Source organism: Motacilla alba, chromosome 6, assembly GCF_015832195.1.
Source record: "Motacilla alba alba isolate MOTALB_02 chromosome 6, Motacilla_alba_V1.0_pri, whole genome shotgun sequence".
NCBI lineage: Eukaryota > Metazoa > Chordata > Aves > Passeriformes > Motacillidae > Motacilla > Motacilla alba.
The window spans coordinates 23,680,489-23,699,402 of record NC_052021.1 but is presented as its reverse complement, the minus strand read 5'-3'; the positions used below and the strand labels follow the sequence as shown (position 1 = coordinate 23,699,402).

At 52.8% G+C, this 18,914-nt stretch overlaps 2 protein-coding genes across 2 annotated transcripts in view; one reads left to right on the top strand and one right to left on the bottom strand.

The window, feature by feature from the left end:
* Window positions 1–835: 835 nt before the first annotated feature.
* Window positions 836–10,568, bottom strand: INA (internexin neuronal intermediate filament protein alpha). Its single transcript, XM_038141684.1, is given in 4 exon segments — window positions 836–2,236; window positions 2,799–2,880; window positions 2,883–2,922; window positions 6,349–10,568. Coding segments are annotated over 4 exon segments (1,791 nt in total). The 5' UTR covers window positions 7,744–10,568; the 3' UTR covers window positions 836–1,962.
* A 2,672-nt stretch (window positions 10,569–13,240) lies between these two features.
* NT5C2 (5'-nucleotidase, cytosolic II) overlaps window positions 13,241–18,914 on the top strand; it is a 60,042-nt gene continuing 54,368 nt past the window's right edge. The window contains exon 1 of the mRNA XM_038140998.1: window positions 13,241–13,319. The gene's annotated coding sequence lies outside the window, so the exon portion shown is untranslated. The remainder of the gene's footprint in view (window positions 13,320–18,914) is intronic.

The following is an 18,914-nucleotide window of genomic DNA, read 5'->3' as shown; positions in this document are numbered from 1 at the left end:
TGCTTCACCCACCTGCAGGGCTGCCCTGCCCGGGGCTGTCACCCCACAGTGAGCAGCCTGTCCATGGTCCCCGAGGACCAGGTGTAGCCATGCTGCTCCTGGCCTGCAGCTCTGGTGGAGAAGCCTGTGACTGTCACACTGTGTCCCTGGGGCTCTGGGGCAGATTGCCACAACATGGTGCAACAAAGCGGAAACGCAAAGGCAACAGGACAGTGTGTTCTGGCAGGACCACCCAGCAGGAAGCTGCCTGTGCTTTTTCCCCTCTACAGGCACATCTCGAGCAGAATGTGTGCATCTTCCAAATATAAATCACTGCTGGTCACAGCACTTGTAACGACTGGGTTTACTTGGGAGGTGAGTGCAGCCTCTGCTCTTCATCTGCTCTTGTGTAAATCACTTTATCTTCAGTTGTGCAGGGAAAGCACGAGACTGTTTCTAACCCCCAAGCACACAGGCAGTGTGGAGAGGAAATGACAGGTACCTTGGGACTGAACTGTCAGGGGTGTGATGCAAATCACAGCCTCAGAGTCCATTTTCTGAGCGAATGAGGGTGCACTCAGCTGTGGCAGACCTTGATCCCTCAGCCAGCTGGCCATGCTTCTACACAGCAGGGCCACCGTGACAGGCACCTGGGGTGAGCCCCAGACGTGCCCCACTGCCATCTGTGGGTCCAGCCTTACCTTGCAACCCCAGCAGGAGGGATTGGCAGCCGCACCCCAACCCCAAGTTCTTTGCAGGGGCCCAGAGGGATCGCTGGGCCCTGGACCAGCCGAGAGCCAGACACAGACGTGCGTTCCCAAGATGACGCAGCAGCAAAGACAACAAAACAGCCCAGTTTGATCCACACAACTATTTCTTTTTTTAATTATTAACTTGTGCCTTACAATAGAAGAGGAAAGAGTGCGAGCAAACAATTTGCTGGTTCCAGGAACTACTCTGGCAGCACCGCAAGGGCAGCGAGGGCTGGTGCTGATAACCTGCAGGGCACTGACACACAACGCGCGGCGTCTCCGGCTCTTGCAAAAGCGATCGCTGGCAATTTAAGGCATTGAAGGAAACCTATGGTTGTTAAATCCTATGTCAAATTTGGCACACCTTGGAACAGTTAGAGCGGAGACAAGGATGCTTTGCGGGCTGGTGTTCAGGAGTCCTGCAGCTTCCCAGTGCTGGCTGGGGCACGATGCTAATCTAGGCACAGGGTTTTCATGTGAAGGCTGTGCAGCCTAACAAGGCTCAGACCCTCATATTTGGGATACAGTGATACCACATGAGGTGCTGCACCCCGCAGCATGGTGGTGCCTTCACCTCCAGTGTAGCAGTTCTCTGCCCTGTGCCTGCTGCTTATACACCCCACATGCCTGGCTTGACTAGTGCTGTCAGAAAACAAGACTTGTCAGTACAAAGAAAGAGTAACATTCCCTATAGTTCAAAACATACGTGGCTGAGATCAGATGTCAGGTGCGGTTACAGTCCAGTATGGCTATTCCTGTGCTTCTAGGGTTAAAAGTGGGTGGCTACAGTTTGAGGAGTGGGGTAGAGTTTAGCTGTACATGGATTTGGATAATTGATGAAACTACTACAGTAAACATGTTGAGTTGTTTCCCTCCCCTCCCCGGAGAGCTGGATCAGCAGCCTTCCCAGCTGGCTGCCCTTCGCCTGCCGCAGGAGGAGGGAGGGAGCGTGTTACGAGTCCATGTGCCACCACCACAATGACCAACATGCATCTCTAGCTACCTGTCCTGTGTGCCCCCACCCCATTTAAAAGGGAGCAATGTGCCAAGCTCGGCCTCTGAGTGGCAGGACCTGCAAGGAAGCCATCCCTGGGTTGGTGTCCCTGGGGGGGTTTTGTGTTATTAAGGGAGGCTTCCTGCGAGCCCAGTGTGGCTTTGTGCCCAGAGGAGCAATTTCAAGGCCGAGTGGAGACTGTTCCCCCTCAAATGCTTGTGAACAGGGTCCTGATGGTTACATCTTTGCATTGGCAAGGATTCCTCCATGCAGGTTTAACCTCCCTCTTTTCTTGACAGAGGTTATGGTCCCCTCAATCACCTCAGCCCTGCTGGATGATATTTTAGAGGTCACTTTAATAACCTCTCCTTGCTCCTCCTCTTTGAAGGACAGAGTAGAGGAACTAAAGCTCTTTGGCTGGAAGGAGTAAGTGGGGCTGGGGAGGGAATTGAGAGATGGAAGGCCACCACTTCCCATGTTGAAGAGGGTCTCCTCTCCCTCCAGTAGCTTCCTGCAAGCACATCATAAGGGAAGAGGTTAGTATGGAGATGTGAAACATCTGCAAAACTTGAGAGCATGTTGTGCCCTGCAGCCAAGTCCAAGCCTTCACTATAGTTCACACTGCACCATGAAACTGATTCAAAATCATATTTTGGTCAACCATTTCTGGAAGACTTGCAACACGGGGTACCATGAGAGCAACTTTCTCCCTTCCTTCCTCTCCAGAAACACCAGGAAAATAAATACCTGAAGCACAGCCTTTTGCATCTACTTTTAACTTTGCAAGAGATACAACTTTCCAATCCCAACTGTCCCCATTAAAAAATACTGCTTGTGGGATGGCAGAGGGAAGTGGTTCCCAGCTGCAAGATTGAGGCAAGACGTGGAGCCATGGCTGCTCCCCAGGTAGGAGTATGGCAGATCCAGGCAGGGGAGATGAACAATGTGCTTGAGGTGCTCCTGGAGTGTGTACCCAAGTATTTTCTGGGCCCTTGAAAATAACCCAGCCTAGTGGGGGTCAGGGGATTGGGCATAGGAAGTGTCCAGGTAGAGCAGGAAGAGGGCAGCCTTACCTGTAGGCAGCTATCTCGATATCAAGGGCCATCTTGACATTGAGCAGGTCTTGGTACTCCCTCAGGTGCCGAGCCATCTCATTTTGGTGTTTCGCAGGTCATCCTCCAGCTGTCCAATGGTGTCCTGCAAAAGCAAGGATGCTCAGCCCGGTATTTTGGAACAGGGACTTCTCCCACAGTCCCACTCTGCTTTGCTCGTTGTAGAGACAGGGAAGTTGCAATGGGCAATTGATCCATGGTGGCACGTCCCACCAGGAGCTTGGGACCATGAAATCTCATGCTTGCAGGGATGGAGAAGCAGGCAGAGCACCAGGCCTGGCTTGTGAGTGTCTGCAATGGGGGAGGCTTTAGCCATTGATGGATTCATGTAGTGGATGCCCATCTGCAGTGGGGTCTGTGAGATGGGCAAACAGTGCATGGTGCTGGGACCCCCAGTCCTGTGGGGGACAAGGCAGGCTGCTAGAGAGGGAAGTTTTGGGCTTAAACATCTTCAAGGTAGAGGCAGTGGCTCAACAAGACAAGTGAAAGCACCCTGCACTGCAGCAGCAGGGAAGAAAGGCTGCAGTCTGCATCTGCAGGGCTTAAGAGGGGTTGGGACATGCTTCCAGGAGGTGGAAGGAGAGGTGGTGCTGCCAGGGGTCCCCTTCAGGTGGGGAAGTCTGTCACCTTCCTGCAAAAATGCCTCAGAGCCTCAAAGTGGGGGATTCTGAATGCAGGGATTTGGGGAGATTACAGAGACAACGGCCTGCCCTGCAAGAGCCAGGGTGCTCAGCTGGATAATGATGTCCTTCTAGCATCCTTCCTGTCAGCTTTGTCCTGCCTTTTGTCCGTTATGACCAGTTCTACCCGTGATGTTGAGGACTCCAAGGCCAGAATTCCTGCTAACAAAGGAGACTAATCTTTTCTTCTATTTTTTTTTCTCGGAAAAGAAGCAGTCTGTATTTTTCCCACATGCATCTAGGTATCTAAGTAGCAGCTTGAAAGCAGTGAAACCTGCTCCCATAAGGCTCTTCCCAATCAGGTTTCCCGCTGCCAGCTGCCCCACTGTGCCACCAGAGGAGCATGATTTGGAACAGGAATGAGTCAGCAGTTTGCACTTCAGCCACGATGTAGCCCTGCAATGGCCACTGCCAACCTCCACTCTCCTGCATCCCCTCCCAAAGTCAGGACTTTGCAATTGCTTCCAGATCCTCTGTTCCAGCAAACGATCTTTGTCCCACCACATCATCCTCATCTTGACCCCTTCCCATTCCTATCATGTCCTCAGCTTCTTCTCCCCTCATGGACAGTGCAGAGACAATCAAAGCCTGTGAGGCTGCCCAAGGAGCAGGGAGCTGTGCTGACCCTGATGCAGTGGGCCCTGTTTGAACTGAGCCCCTCAGAGCAGCAGCTCATCCTGAATGCAGCATAGAGCATGTCACAGTCGGATTAGCTGGGCACAACCAGCCTTGCAGGATATTTAGGAGCCATCCTTGTGGTCTCTGCTTTGACCTGTGCTGCCCTGACTATTTTCCACAGCAAAAGATCTGCAAGCAGCTGTGCCTCTGAGGAGTTCATTGGGGCATCGACTGAGAAGCTGCAGGACGTGGCTGCTGCTGCTGCTGTAGAGGTTAAAGCCTCTGCTCTGAGGCAGACAGATTGCTGCTGTACCCAGCCAGGGCAGGAGGGAATGACTTGAGGTGATCCCCACCCTGAGACAGCTCCACTCTTGCTGCTGTGACTCTTTGTGCCCCCTGCCCTCTTCCCTCTGCCTGTAGTCCGCATGAACAAAGAGCTCTTTCAAAACTGATTGTCCTTTTCCTGATCTGCACCTCTCTTCCACAGCCCAGCTCTGCCAGCTGGTAGAATAAAAATCCCCTCCTCACGCCACTGCAAACCTATCCCCTAACAAAAAGCTCTTGCATGTTGGTTCAGATTTGACTGGGCAGCCCACAATTATAAAGACACACCCCTGCTTTAGCAGGACCATTTTAAAAGACCAGACCATGGGAATATTCTCTTTTAAGACACACTTCCAACCTCTTCCACTGTTTGCAGCCAAGGAAATTACTTAGCTGATACACACACACATTGCTCAATGGACTTTTAAGTATTGCTACACATAAAGTAGATCCTGAGAGTCATAGAGAAAAGCACTGCCATGCTGTCACTAAAGCAAATTCAATTACGGTGCTGCTTAATCCAGTTGTTTAATTTTTTTTCCCCAATTGATAGGCTGCTCCCAGGACCCCTCTTTCACATGGCATCAAGAGTATTTAAGAAGATTACTGTGTATAATGTTTTCAATATAGATAATATTTTATATTGCTTATTTCCACAAAAATTGGTGCAGACCACCTCAACTATTCAGGAAGCTTGCAAGCAGCTTGGAACTAAGTCACGAATTCTAGAGCGCCTGGCAAAATTTGGCCTGAGAAATGACAAGGCATTAATTGGGCCCCCCCCCCCCCCCATGTATGATTAAAGCAGTTTGTTTCAGTATTTAGAAGGAAATGGCTTGATTTAGAAACCACAGATCATTTAACAGCCATATAGTAGAACAATCTCATGATTCATTTTATTATAAATCATGAACATTTCCCTGTAACAAGAAAATGCTGCAATACTGCAGTAATGGAATAAGAGATATGGAGCACTCAATGTCTGCCTCACATGAGTCTTTCCACGGACATAAAAAATGCTGGGATCTGTCTGCAAGTCCAGACTTAACCTTTGCAGAGCTCCAGTGTCTGCAGGGCAGGTGCCAAGAGCTAGGCCACAGGGCAAAGAGCCAAGCCTGGGCAGACAGCTTCGAGGAATTGCCCACAATGATGTGTAGGCAATTTTGGACCTGATCCTTGAGGGACAGGACAGGGACAGATCGATGCCTCAAACAGCACTACCGTGTGCAAGAGGTCCCCTGCGGGAAGGGGTGTGCTGGCCTGCTTCCCTGAAATGTGCCCTATGGGGTTTTTCCTCTGGATAAAGGATGAAGGCAGCAGGCAATGCCGTGGTGGGGCGGGATCTGTGTGCAGGGCAGAGAGGCCCAATGCTGGGTGGTGGGAAGGCTGCAGGGATGCCTGGCGCTGCGCAGCGCCGCAGGGGCGCTGCCTGCATGGGTGGGTGCTGCACAAGGCAAGAGGGGTGGGTGCGGGTCCGTGCTGGGGGTGTTCGTGCAGCGCGGCACTGATCGGGACAGCGCAGGCGATGCCGCTGAGCGATGTGGGGCGGGGGGCACTGCATGCGGCCGGGGGGTCCAGCGCTGCACAGAACTGCGGCAGGGGCTGCTGCAGGGGACAGAGCTGCGCCGCGGCACTTCGCAGCGATGCTCAGCGCTGCACAGGACCAGGGAAGGGAGAGTGCGGGGACGCGGGTACCGGTGCGGCACCGCGCCAGGTGTTTGCGTGGGATGAGATTCCCGGTGCTACACATTACAGGGGGTGGCTGCCGGGATGGAGGCGCCGACTGGCGCGGATGGCGCGGGAGGAGGATGCTCGGTGCCGCCCAGTGCCCGGCGCTGCCCGGTGCCAGGGGAGGGCACAGTGACGGTTCCCGGCGCCGCCCGGCTCACCTGCAGGCCGGCGGCCTCGGCGTTGTGCCGCTCCTCCAGCTCCTGCAGCTGCCTCTCCAGGGACTGGTGAGCGCCGCGCAGGCTCTCCATCTCCACCAGGCGCGCCTGGAGCTGGCGGCGGCACTCGCCGGCCTCTCGGCGGCTGGCGCGCACGGCCTCCTGGCTGCGGGCCGCCCGTTCGTGCAGGCGGGCGCAGCGGGCGCGGTACCAGTCCTCGGCCGCCTGCAGGTTGCGGGCCGCCAGCGCCTCGTACTGAGCGCGCAGCTCCCGCAGCGCCGCGGCCAGATCGGGCCGCGGGGCCGGCGGCGGGGCCGCGGCCGGGAGCGCGGCGCCCAGCTCGGCGAGATGCTCGGCGTGGGCGCTGCGCAGCGCCGCCAGCTCCTCCTGCAGAGCCGCCGCCCGCCGCTCCAGATCGGCGCTGGCTCGGGAGGCCGCCTCGGCCGCCTGCTGCCGGGAGCGCAGCGCCCGCTCCGCCTCGGCGCGGCTCCGCGCCTCCTCCTCGCAGCGCGCCCGCAGCCGCTGCGTCTCCTCGGCCAGGCGCGCCCGCTCCAGCGCCGCCTGCGCCCGCTCCCCGTGCGCCTCCTCCAGCCGGGCGCGCAGGGCGCGCAGCTCCCCGCCCAGCAGCTGCCCCAGCCGGCGCGGCTCGTCCGAGCGCTGCCGCAGCGCCGCCAGCTCCGCCGCCAGCGCCCGGTTCCGCTCCTCCAGCGCCCGCACCCGCTCAATGTACCCGGAGAAGCGCTCGTTGAGGCCCTGCAGCTGCTCCTTCTCGCTGCCCCGCGCCCGCCTCGGCTCCGCGCCGCGCTCCCACACCGCCTCCGGCTCCGCGCCCGGGCGCGCCCACCGGCCCGCCAGCATCTCCGGGCGCCGCGGGGCCTCCGCGAAGAGGTGGCGATAGGAGGCGGCCAGCGCCGCCGGCTCCGCGCTGTAGCTCATGGCGGTGGAGGGGGACCGGCGGCGGTGCCGGCGCTTATGTACGGCGGGGCGGAGCGCGGCGCGGAGGGGGCGCGGGGCGGAGCGCTCCGGCGGGGAGGGGGCGCGGTGCGGTGCGGTGCGCGGTGCGGTGCGGTGCGGTGCGGTGCGGTGCGGTGTGCGGTGCGCGGTGCGGTGCGGTGCGGTGCGGTGCGGTGCGGTGCGGTGCGCGGTGCCGCCGCGGCAGGAGGAGACAGGAGCTGTCCGTGCGCCGCGGTGCTGAAGGGCTGTGGCAGCGGGCGGGGCAGCGGGCGGGACGGACGGATAGACGGACGGATGGCTGGATGTGGGGGGAGATGTGTGTGGGGAATAGAGGGTCACACGGACGCAGAAGGAGCATGCAAACATACACAGGCATATGGACGAGGTCACACAGACACAAAGAGACAGATGGATGCAGAGACATGCAGAAAGGGTCAAGTGCATTCACAGTGAGGCACACACGTCCACATGCTCGGAGCCAGAGAGACAAAGAGGCAAGCAGCCGCTCAGAGAGACACACAGATGCACTGGCAAGAAGAGGCAGAAAGGAAGAGAGACGGAAGGAAGCAGGCAGAAATGGGCAGGTGGAGAGAGAGTCAGGCAGGCACCCAGAAAGACAAAAGACCGACAGACAGACACACATGTGCACGCACATACACACCCAAATCACTCTTGCTGGGGTATCCGCAGCTGTCCCCTCCAATGCTCAAGGAAAGCTGTGCTGTGCATCTGTGTCTGGGCTGAAGGTGTCCTGGGGGGGTTGGTTCCAGCCCCTCTTCTCTCATAAGGACCAGGGTGCCTATGTCTGGGATCTCCTTGGGATGGGGATAGGGACTGCTGGGGTGCAGAGTTGGGGTTATGCCTGGAGGAGGGTATGACCAGGACAAGGACTGATAATGGCCAGTCCAGATGTAACACAGGAGACACACAGGAAGGATTTTGCCTTCAGGTTGTTTGCCAGGAACTAAAACACTTCACTTTCTCGACTGTCCATACAAGCAGGCTGGGCCCTCCCGCTGGCTAGGGTTTGCTGGGAGTACCCAGGGCTGTATGACTGACAGGAAGGGGGGTACATGCACACCCCACCTCCAGACCAAGTGCACTGCCTGCACCCCAGTGCAGGACCTCCAGGAGACCAATGAGAAGTGACTGATTTCTAGGAGCAGCAGCACAAAATATAGCTGTGAGATAGAAGAACAACTTAGTTTTGATCTAAGTGTGAGAAACATGGGTGAAACGAGCAAATATTTGGATCCTGTCCCCTGCTGTGCATCTCTGTGGCACAAAAATCTGCACTGATGCCCTGTTCCTCTACTCCACTTATCCCTGTTTGTCCTTACAGGTGACCAGAGGACAGCATGAGGGAGTTCCAGCAAATGAGCAGGGAGGACAAACAAGCCAGGGCTGGCATTGGACAGAGCTGTGGCTTTCAAAAGAGCTGTGGATGTGGTTGAGCAATACCTTCAGTGCAGGTAGCTCGATGTGCAGCTGCAGTGTGAGCTGCACACTTGCATCATCCAAGCAGCTCATGTTTTGATGGCAGAGCATCCCAGGCAGAGAGTCTTGGCACAGGTGGGGCTGCCAGCTGGGCTGCCTGGCTCACACTGCCAGGGCAGAAATTCTCTTCTTGGTCTGTTTTTTGCCCCAGGTATTTCATATACTCCTCACACACAAGTGTGTTTTACCATTTCCTCAGTGTCTCCTACTCTGCATTACAATATCCTAAGTCAGGGGTTTACTACTGCAAGTAACTGGTCATGGAACTGAGAAGTTTCCAGCTCAGCTGAGTTATGTGTGTGGCATTGCTTTGACGACTTTGCTCTGATGCTTATTAATAATGATAGAGGCTTCTGTGGTTCTCTCTGTCATGGGAAAGTGGAGTGCAGCTTACCCTGGCTTCCTCACTCATGCTGTTTTAGCACTGCCATACAAACGTACCCTAACAGGTGAGTTAGGAGTGTCACTGTCTCCTCCAGCACAGGAACTGCAAGGTAGTAGAAGTGCTGACTTCCATGGGGAAAGACCCTGGGATAAAATCCCTTTTACCTCTGGGAATGGGGTCGAGGTGTTCTGACATCATTTACACACCCAGAATGAGCTACATGAAACAGCTGAGACCTGTGCCAGTTGCTGGTGAGACTGCTGGAACCGTGTGGCTGGACGAGCACAAGGGAGCAGAGTCACTAAGTTACAGTGAGTCCTGCTGTCCTGCAGAGCAAGGCTGAGACTCCAAGGCTGAAGAAAAGCTGAACACTGGCATGTCAGATCTGAAATGAGATGACAAGCTGGACAAGTGGGCACAAACCAAAAGCACAGCAGTGCCTGTGATATGTTCAGCATCAGGAAATCTTGACACTTGAGTAACTGTTGCGACACAGACACGTGGCATCAGGGGGAGCTTTATGAGGCTAGGAAACAAGCAGAAAACCAAAGAGAAGCAGTCCCATAGACAAGAATTGTACACCAATGAAACAACGATGGGTTGTATTAGAGATTAAATTACCCAGGAACATTCCGTACTTCCTGGTTACTTCAAAAACCAAGTCTTGTATGTGAGACAGCAGGAGGACTCCTTAAAGCTCTGTGATACTCTCCTCACAGCATCTGCCTGCTGCTGAGGCTCATTAAACCACTTATCTCCGGAGCTGCAATCTGCCTGGGCTTGTGAGTCACAGGGAGAAGCCGTGCTCCGAGCTGGGCACACACGGCAGTGGGACACACACCTCCTGGCCAGCACAAACCATGAAACTAAAGCCCTGGAGAGTTGCTTCACCACCCAGCCTCACCACAGCAGCTTCACCAGAGGGAAATGCTTGCCAGCAATGGGAAAAAGGCAGATCCCAGTGTCTTCCTGGAGGCTACTGCCAGATGTCCTGTGGCACAGGTGGGTCTGGCCCCCTGCAGGAGGGAGAGATCTCTGGGTCAGGGCAGCAAAGTCAGGGAGAAAACATCTAAGTGGTAAACACACCCGTAAGGAGGACGGATGCATTTGTTTAATTGCACACACACAAATATACTAACAAAAGTAGGAAAATGGCTGTACTGGATCCCTCTAACTCAGGAGTGTGTTTCTCATAGTGGGAGATTCATGTTTCTTTGGTATAACTTCTCTGGTTCTGTCTGTCTGCAGCTCTGGGGCTCCCCAGACAGCAGTCACATCTCTGTTTACTGGCCCTTATCTAACCAGTGCAAGTTCACGTCCTGCATGCCATTGTGCTCTGTAATCCACAGTTTGATAATGCACTCTATGAAAAAACATCTTTTTTCATGTTTCAGAGTGGCTGCCAGCTAATTTCATTCCATGACCCTATCTTGTGGGACACAGTGGAAGAGCTGGGATATGGTTTCTCCCCACCCACCTCCCTGTGCAGAATTTTGCAGACCTCTGCCTTACCCCACTTCACCTCCTTTCTCAGCTGGAAGGTTTTTGTCTGTTTCATTTTCCTTCACAGAAATACCATTTCCCATTTTTAGTCATCCTTATTGGCTTCAGTGACTCTTCTGGGGTTACGTATTGGAAAGACGTCTGGAAATGGAAATTTCATTAATTGGGAATGTCTGAAAGACACACAGACATACATTTCAGGAGGGGCCCTGCCATGAGGATGCGTGGAAATGACAAATACAGGTGGCTGCATCTCCAAGCAAAAACTCTTGCTTGGGGGCCTGGTGCAGGAGCTGTGAGATGTTCCAGGGTATTGGGAAGTGCAGGCTGAGCTTCCCTGGTGAGCAATGCCTCCCCACCAGAGGCTTGGCAGCAAAAATGGACTTTGCTACAGCCAGAACTAGTAGTTCTGCTGCTGTTGGGTGTTTCCCCATGGAAGGGGATGGATAAAGGCTGACAGAGCCTGGAGAGGTACAATGGGCCAAGTCAGCAAAACCCTGCCCAGCTGCATGGCCCTGTGCCAGAGGGTGGTGGCAGAGCCTTATCACCCAGAGCAGAGTGGAGGGCAACGGGAAAAGCTGAGGGACTCCTTGGAGAGATAAAGGAAGCATCATGGCAGTGGGGACAGAAGAGCTGCTGCCAGTGTGAGGCAGACATTCCCAGCCTCTGGCTACCCCTGAGGCGTGGAAAAGGAGATTGGATGAGTGTTCCAGTGGCTTGGCACAGCAGCGTGGGCCTGGGTGAGGCGGGGTAGATGGATGGCTGCCATCACCCTTGTCGCTGGCAGGGATCAACCTGAGGTGGCCAGAATCCCAGTGTGAGGCCTTTTCCAGCCCTCTGGGGTAAGGAAAAACAGACAGAAAAAGTGAGGCTTGTTTTGCTGGGGAGGGTTGTTTTGCTCTGAGCCCCTTGTGGCGGTGCTGACCCAGCGTGGCACAACTTGGGGGGCACCACAGGCAGTTTCTGCTCTGCACAATGATCCCCTCAGCCTGCCCAACCTAATGGCTGTGCCTGGAGGTATGAGGGATGTGCTCATAGTAGACTGGGATGGAACACACCTGCTCGTTGCTGTGGTCACTGTCGCCCAAGACCCCCCCCAGCCATCACCCCGTGCCACCCCAGCTGCCTGGGGACCTCCTCACCGCCTTCCTGGCAGCAGATGGGGCACACACTGACCCCAGCCTTGCCCCAGCCCACACTGCAGACACACTCCCCAAAGTATCAATGATTAATCACATCATTTTAATTGAAGCTCTGGCTCTTTCAGCAGAGCTTAAAAATAAATGAACATTGTGCAACATGGGGAGCTGATGTCAAAATAGAGTGACTAGGTTTTTATTTGATACTGAAGCCTATGCTTCCTTAAGCTCCTAGCTCAAGGTATTGTAACTCAATGGCAAACTAATGCAAAGTAGCCTCGTAACAGATTTTGAAAATGAGCATTATGTGGTACAGCAACACCGAGGCTGGCTGACAGAACTGTGGGAGCTCAGGCAGGCCAGGGAGGTGCAGGCCTGGGGTTGCAGCCCCCGAGACTTTGTCTGGAGCGATGCCAGGCCTGGAGGAGGCTGCTGAGGAAGGGCTGTGTGGCTGTTCTGGGAGTTGCCACACTGAATCACAGAATTGTTAGGGTTGGAACAGACCTCTGGAGATCTTCCAATCCAACTCCCCTGACAAGGCAGGGTCACCTGGACAATGGGACACAGGGATGTGTCCGGGTGGGTTTTGAATGTCCTCAGGGATGGAGACTCCATAACCTCTTGAGCAGCCTGTTCAGTGCTCTGTTGCACTCAGCATGAAGTTTTTCCTCATCAGAGAAGGTCATGGGTCTGGAGCACCTCTTATGAGGAAAGCCTGAGGCCTGTTCAGCCTCATAAGAGGCAACTGAGACAGGGCCTCATTAATGTGTACAAATATCTGAAGGGAGGGTGTCAAGATGATGGATCCAGCCTCTGCTCAGTGGTGTCAGGCATCAGGACAAGAGGCAATGGGCAGAAGCTGATGCACAGGAAGTTCCACCTGAACACGAGGAAGAACTTCTGTGCTGGAACAGATTGCCCAGAGAGGATGCAGAGTCTCCCTCACTGGAGATGTTCAAGAACCATCTGGACGCAATCCTGTGCCACGTCCTCCGGGATAACCCTGCTTGAGTGGGAGGTTGGAGCAGACAATCCACTGTGGTCCCTTCCAACCTGATCCATTCCGTGATTCTGTGACTCATGTTGAGGTGGAACTTCCTATGGTTTAGTTTATGACCATTGCTCCTTGTCCTGTCGCTGGGCACCACCGAAAAGAGCCTGGCACCATCCTCTTGGCACCCGCCTTTGAGACAATTATGTGCATTGACGAGACCCCTCTCAGTCCCTCTTCTGCAGGCCGAACAGGCCGATCTCCCGCAGCGTGTCCTCACACGGGGGACAGCCCGGACTGCCCGTGCCCGTGGCCGCGGTGCGGCACTTTGCCGACGCTCCCTGGGCCGGGCTGTGCGGCGGCCGCGGGGCTCGCACACTGCCCGCGCTCCCTGCCGGCGGGCGGGGCGGGGCGGGGGCGGGGCGCGGGCGGCGCCTGCGCAGTGCGGGCGGCGCGGGCGCTGCGGCAGTTGGTGCGGGGCACTTCCACCCGAGCGCGGCGCGAGGTGAGAGCGGCCGCGGGCGCGCGCGGCGGGTGCGGGGAGCGCGCGCGGGGCGGGTGCGCGCCGGGGACGGCCGGGGCGAGTGGCGGGGGAGGCGGCGCCCCCCCCCTCGGGAGCGCGCACCGGCGAGGGGGGTGCCGAGCCCGCGGCCGGGGCTGGGGCGGCGCGGGGAGACCCCCGGGACGGCGCCTGCCGCTGCTCCGCCCTGCCCCGGCAGCCGCCGCTGCCCCGTCCCGCCCCAGGCAGGGCGGCCCCCGGCCGCGCCTCAGCCCCCCGAGCTGCCCCCGCCCGTGGCAGGGCGGCGGTTCCGTGCCCCCTCCGCCGCCCGAGCCCCCGGCACGGTGTGTGTGAGCGGGGCCGGGGCCGGCACCCGGTGCCTCCGTTTCCGCTTTCCTTCCGCCTCACGTGGACCGGAGGGTCCCGGCGGCGCCTTCCCGCCCGCAGGTTCCCCCGGGGCGGCGGCCGCCCGGCCGGGAGAGGCGGCGAGCGGCGGTGCCGCGTCCTGGGCGCGGAGGAAGCAGCGCGGTCCCGGGCAGCCGTGGGTCGGGGCGAGGGCTCGCTGTCACCGCTCCCGCTCCGTTCCGTTCCACTTGCTCTTGGCAGTCCGGCTGGAGCTGATAACCCAAAGCCAGCAGCGAGGCACCAAGTAAATAAATAAATAAAACAAACCGGTGCAAGATTGCTTTCCTCACATTTTGCTTTTTTGCTTGCTCTTTTTTTTTTTTTTTTTTAATTCCTTCCTTGCATGCCAAAAATAATATTGCAAAATGTATGATGGAAACAAACCTACACTGGTTCTCTGATAGACCAGATGACTTTGTACGACAGTACTGCTTCTTGTAGCACAGGCAGTTTTGAAAATTCCTGGAACCACTGAGATTATGAAACGCTCAAGTTTATTCCCTTGCTAGTGTTTCTAAAGGCTGCCAAGCTGGATGCTAAGGCTCGTCTTTGACGTGGTCTTGAGAACATTCCTCCTAAGCCATAATCACTCATGTTCTAAAATATTTTTTTTAGCTCTGTAAGATTTATTGTTTGAACATCAAAGATTGAAAAATGCTCTCTAAGTAGTCACTTAAAAACGTCTCCCTGACAGTTTAGAGTAACATCCATCACCAACTGAAATGTATTGATCTAAATACTCATTTGTCACTAGTGATTGAACTGAAAATGTGAAGATTTTTAGGTCCTTTCAGGTGCTGCATGGTTTCACTGAAAGCCAGAATGAAAACGCAAAACTGCATTTTGATCTTCGGTTCAAGTGCTGAATTTGTAGTTCCAGCACTGAGCAAAAACCCCAGTGCTTTACATGCAAATCAATCAGCTTAGCTCAGGAAGTCTGCCACTGTCCCTGTCAGCCCGTGTCAACCTAAACATATTTTAGAGTGGAACTGCTATTTAAAATAATCTATTGCCATTAGTCCAGAGTCTAGAAGATCGTTCAGGAACCTGCTGGTTTGATTAACAGCAGTTGGGGTTTGTTCAAGCATAGACGTGGTCTCATTATATAGCACAATGCAACCTTTACTCTGTACAGCGTCATTCAAACAAATTGTATGGCAAATGCACCACCGAACTGCGTTTAGAATGCTCCATTGAATCAAGTACAATTGCAGAGAGAAATGGGGAGAAAAGCTGTAAGAATGGGAGAGATGTTTTCAGCTGAGGTTTGAAATTAGCAGCCTGTTAGTATATTTGCACTGGTAGCAGTAGTGTGATACGATGATTCTAGGATATACGCTAGCGAAAATCAGATGCAGGCTGAAACTTTTCCAGGCAAATTTCCAGTTTGCAGACAATTTTTAATCATCGTAATGATGATGGTAATAATATCCCCTAGAACTGTCACTCCTTGTCATGTTTGATTCCTAATATAACTTGAAGAGAAAGCTAATAGACCCTTATTAAAATCACTAGAAATGTTTATCCTAGACTTTTTTAACTTTCAGGGGATTTTTTTTTTTTTAAAGAAAGCTTAGTCTGGTGTTTACTGGTAAACATCGTGGTATTGTGCTTTTTGGGGAACACTGAAAGGAGTGTTTTATTTCCTTCAAAAATATACAAGTATATTATTTTTGCATTGGAAGAAGGGAAGCAAAATCTTAGAATAAGGTGTTTAAATTATGCTTATTGAAAAAACAGATAGCTTTATTTAACCACATCATAACTCTTACTTGCAGTTCAGCTTAATAAAATAATGCTTGTTGAAAAGTGATAGGTGGGTGGCTGAGCTGTTGCAGTGTGAGCTGTTATCTGGGGATGGCGCAGGCTGGCTGCAGAGCAGGTCTGGTGCTCCAGGACAAGCTGAGAGGGTCTGCAGCCTTCGAATCCTACAGGAATTGTAGATACTGACTTGCGAGGAGGTGCAGGAAGAAGGGCTGACCACAGCTCTTCCCTGAAAATCTTGAGCAAGAGACAGAATTGCAGTCATGCAGTCGCATTCAGTGAACCCATCGTTTTGAGGGCATTTTGAATTAGGGAGTGCTGTGGAGGTGGTGCTGTGGTAGTTCAGTACCATGGAATTTGCCATTCCTTGGGCACTGGTGACAGTCCTACACAAAGCAGCGTTACCACGGAGAAGCTGCTTGGCCTAGGGAAAGTGGATTAATGGTCTCCAGCCAGGCTGCGGTGGAAAGTTGTCATAGGAACTGGCTCGCTGCTCTGCAGGCCTGTGCCTTGTCTTCGCTCCTTGGAAAGAACACCTCAGTAACAAATCACCCCAGGTTAGGAAATACTCCTGTGCCCTGCAGTGTAAAGCCACGAGGAGAGCAGGGCACTCTGGCTCCACCAAGGGAAACTGAGGACAGTGCTGTAGCCAGCAGGGCACAGCCTGAGTGATGTGCCTTGGGATGAGCTCACAGCGCCTGCTCTGCACCAGGTCCCTGCCTGGGGGTGGCCCACAAACACTGGGTGTCCTGATAGAAAACAGCTGTGGCTTCTTCAGCAGTGAGAATAATAGGAGAGAAAACTGAACAGAATGTGCCCAGGAGGGGAAGCCTCGCCTGGCTCTTTGGGATGCATTTGGGAAGAGATGTTTCCAAGTCAGTGCATGGGAATTCCTTGCTTATTTTCTGTATTGCATCTTCTTTTCAAATTTTATTTATTTGGTGTCAATGGCACAAATATAATTTGAATTGTTATTTGAAATGGCCACAATCCGAATCTTCAAGAGTTGGCTATTCTGTGCTGAATCTCATTATTTATGAGTATCTTTGAAGAGCACATTGATATAAATATTTCCTATTTTAAAATGTCTGTTTTGAGCTGTATTTTGTTTTTTAATCATTATGACTTACTAACTGGAATGGTTCCTAAAACCTGTGACTGTGCACTTTACACAGAGATCATGTGTGTAACATGAATCTGCTTCTTTTACACAGCTGCAGAGAGAATCCAGCATATACAATAAGTAGAACTTTATGTATGGTAAACAGACCTTAAGCAACATCTGGAAAAAATTGCATTGGTTTTTAAGGTAGCCACTGTAAGCAGTTGATAATCTAGACCTGCCTACATAATGTAGTTACTAAGTCTCATGCATGTGTTTGCAAGGCTAAAAAGGTGCTGGGGAGACCTGCCTGTATGAAGCCATATTAGGACAAATACATTTTTTATATGGCAGTATGAGATCAAGGAGGGAGCCTGAGTAATTCAACCTAAAAAACCCATGGCAGTCTGTTATTACCTGAACGTGTAACAGTGTGAGCACCATACTATAAAGTCAAAAGCAGATTTGCTCTTTTTTCCTGGACAGTTGGGTCCCCAGACATAGGAGCAGTGAGTGGCTGTGTGCCAGAACTCTAAGTCCTGTCACTTTTTCAAGTCTGGTGCAGCATGGTAGAGCTTAAACTTGTGGCTTGCTGGTGGTCTTAACTTATCCCCTGGGCGTGAATACCTGCTATGGGATTTACCAGCACAGTCAGCCCCTTTTTGGTGGTTTCACTAGAGACACCATTCTGACTAAACTGGGGAGGTTGGAGACCCCACTGTGATCATCTGCATGCTTCTCTTAACAACCAAGGAAGAAAACAAGTGGGTTCTTACCCTGTGCATAATACCAGCTCAAACTGATTTAAGTTCTGCAAAGGTGTGAGTCCATCAGCTGTGGAGAGCAGCAGCCACAGTAATGAGACACATACAGAAATGATGCTGCAACTGAAACCTGTTGGCTTCTCTTTTGAAACTGAAAAATGTTTGGGCAGAGCTTTTGTAGGTGGATGGAAGAAAAAAGGGAGGTCCAAGGAGATGTGATTCTTCTGAGATTGGAAGGTGGCTCCAAAGTGAAGTTAGTAGAAACAGATGTGCAGGAGCAATGTACTCTAGTGCAGCTCATGTTGTACCCGGCCTGTAAATAAGAAAGCGGTTGTGGTCGTCGCTATAACTGCCATTCCAGCTCTTTTCACCACAAGTGATTTATTTAAAAACAAAAGCTCCTTGAAGTCATTATGTGGTCCAAACTTAGCTTAATTTAGCTGTAAAACATTCACAGCTCCTAGCTATGTTTCAGATATTTTCAAAGACTTGCTGTTTTGCTTATGTGCTTATTACAAGATTAGCATTGAACCTTGCTTGGCAGAGTTGGTTCAGAGGAAGGGATAAAACAGAAAGTTCCTGTACATATTTCTGCAGGAGGCTCTGAGGTAGAGTGGTTTTCCACTGTGTATTTAAGAGCGGGCCTTTGGATTAGCTGGCTTTGACCCAGGCCTTGTAGTTTTCCCTGTTAACATTGGCCTAATAGATAAAACTCTTAAGACACATTCTTGCTAGATTTTCAGGAAGCAACTTCTCACTGAACCTCCCAGGAAGGTACACTTCCCCAAAATATTTTCCACCTGGGGTGGTCCAGTTTTGGCAGTTGTGGTGGCCAGATCTGGATTGTGAGACCTGAGTGGGTTGTCCCCCTCTTGTGTGAGGTGCTGCCTTTTTCCTGGCAGCAGCTGCTGCCTGCACTGCTGTGGTAGGAACAGCTGCATCCCAGCTGTGTCCATCGGGCTCAGGAGGAAGCTTTTAGCTGCACTGTTCAGGCAGTGTTTGCTGCTGAAATCAGTATTCCTTATCTCCTTTGGAGAATGTTAGCTGTGGATGGGAATCAGCTCATACTTTACTGAATCAGCTCATACTTTACTGAATCAGCTCATACTTTACTGCTTGGACTGAGCTCCTCTTGGCATTTGCGTCAAATGCAGTGTGCCTGGACATGGTGTATAACAAGGATAACTTTGTAGTCAGTTTGTAAAGTAACCTGGAAAGGAAGGTAAATTCACAAGACTGGAGATGGTTTAGCATAAAGCAGCCAGAGTTCTCTACACTAGCTGAAATCTGCTGGTGTTTGGGTTGATTCAGTTGGTGGTGAGTTACATATAGGCGTGCACAGTGAATAATTAGGAACATGAGGTCAGAGAAGAGCGTGTGAATATTCTGCTCTCAGAAACCCAAAAAAGGTCCTGATGTTTATGCCAGAGCTTTGTAATCATAGCACAGCAATTACCAGTAACAACATCTAAGAATAAGTGCTAGCTAAGGGCAGGCAGCATAGGTAATTTTGGAAGTCAGTAAATAGAACAGTTGCAATCAAAAATAAATAATGTTTTAATGTTG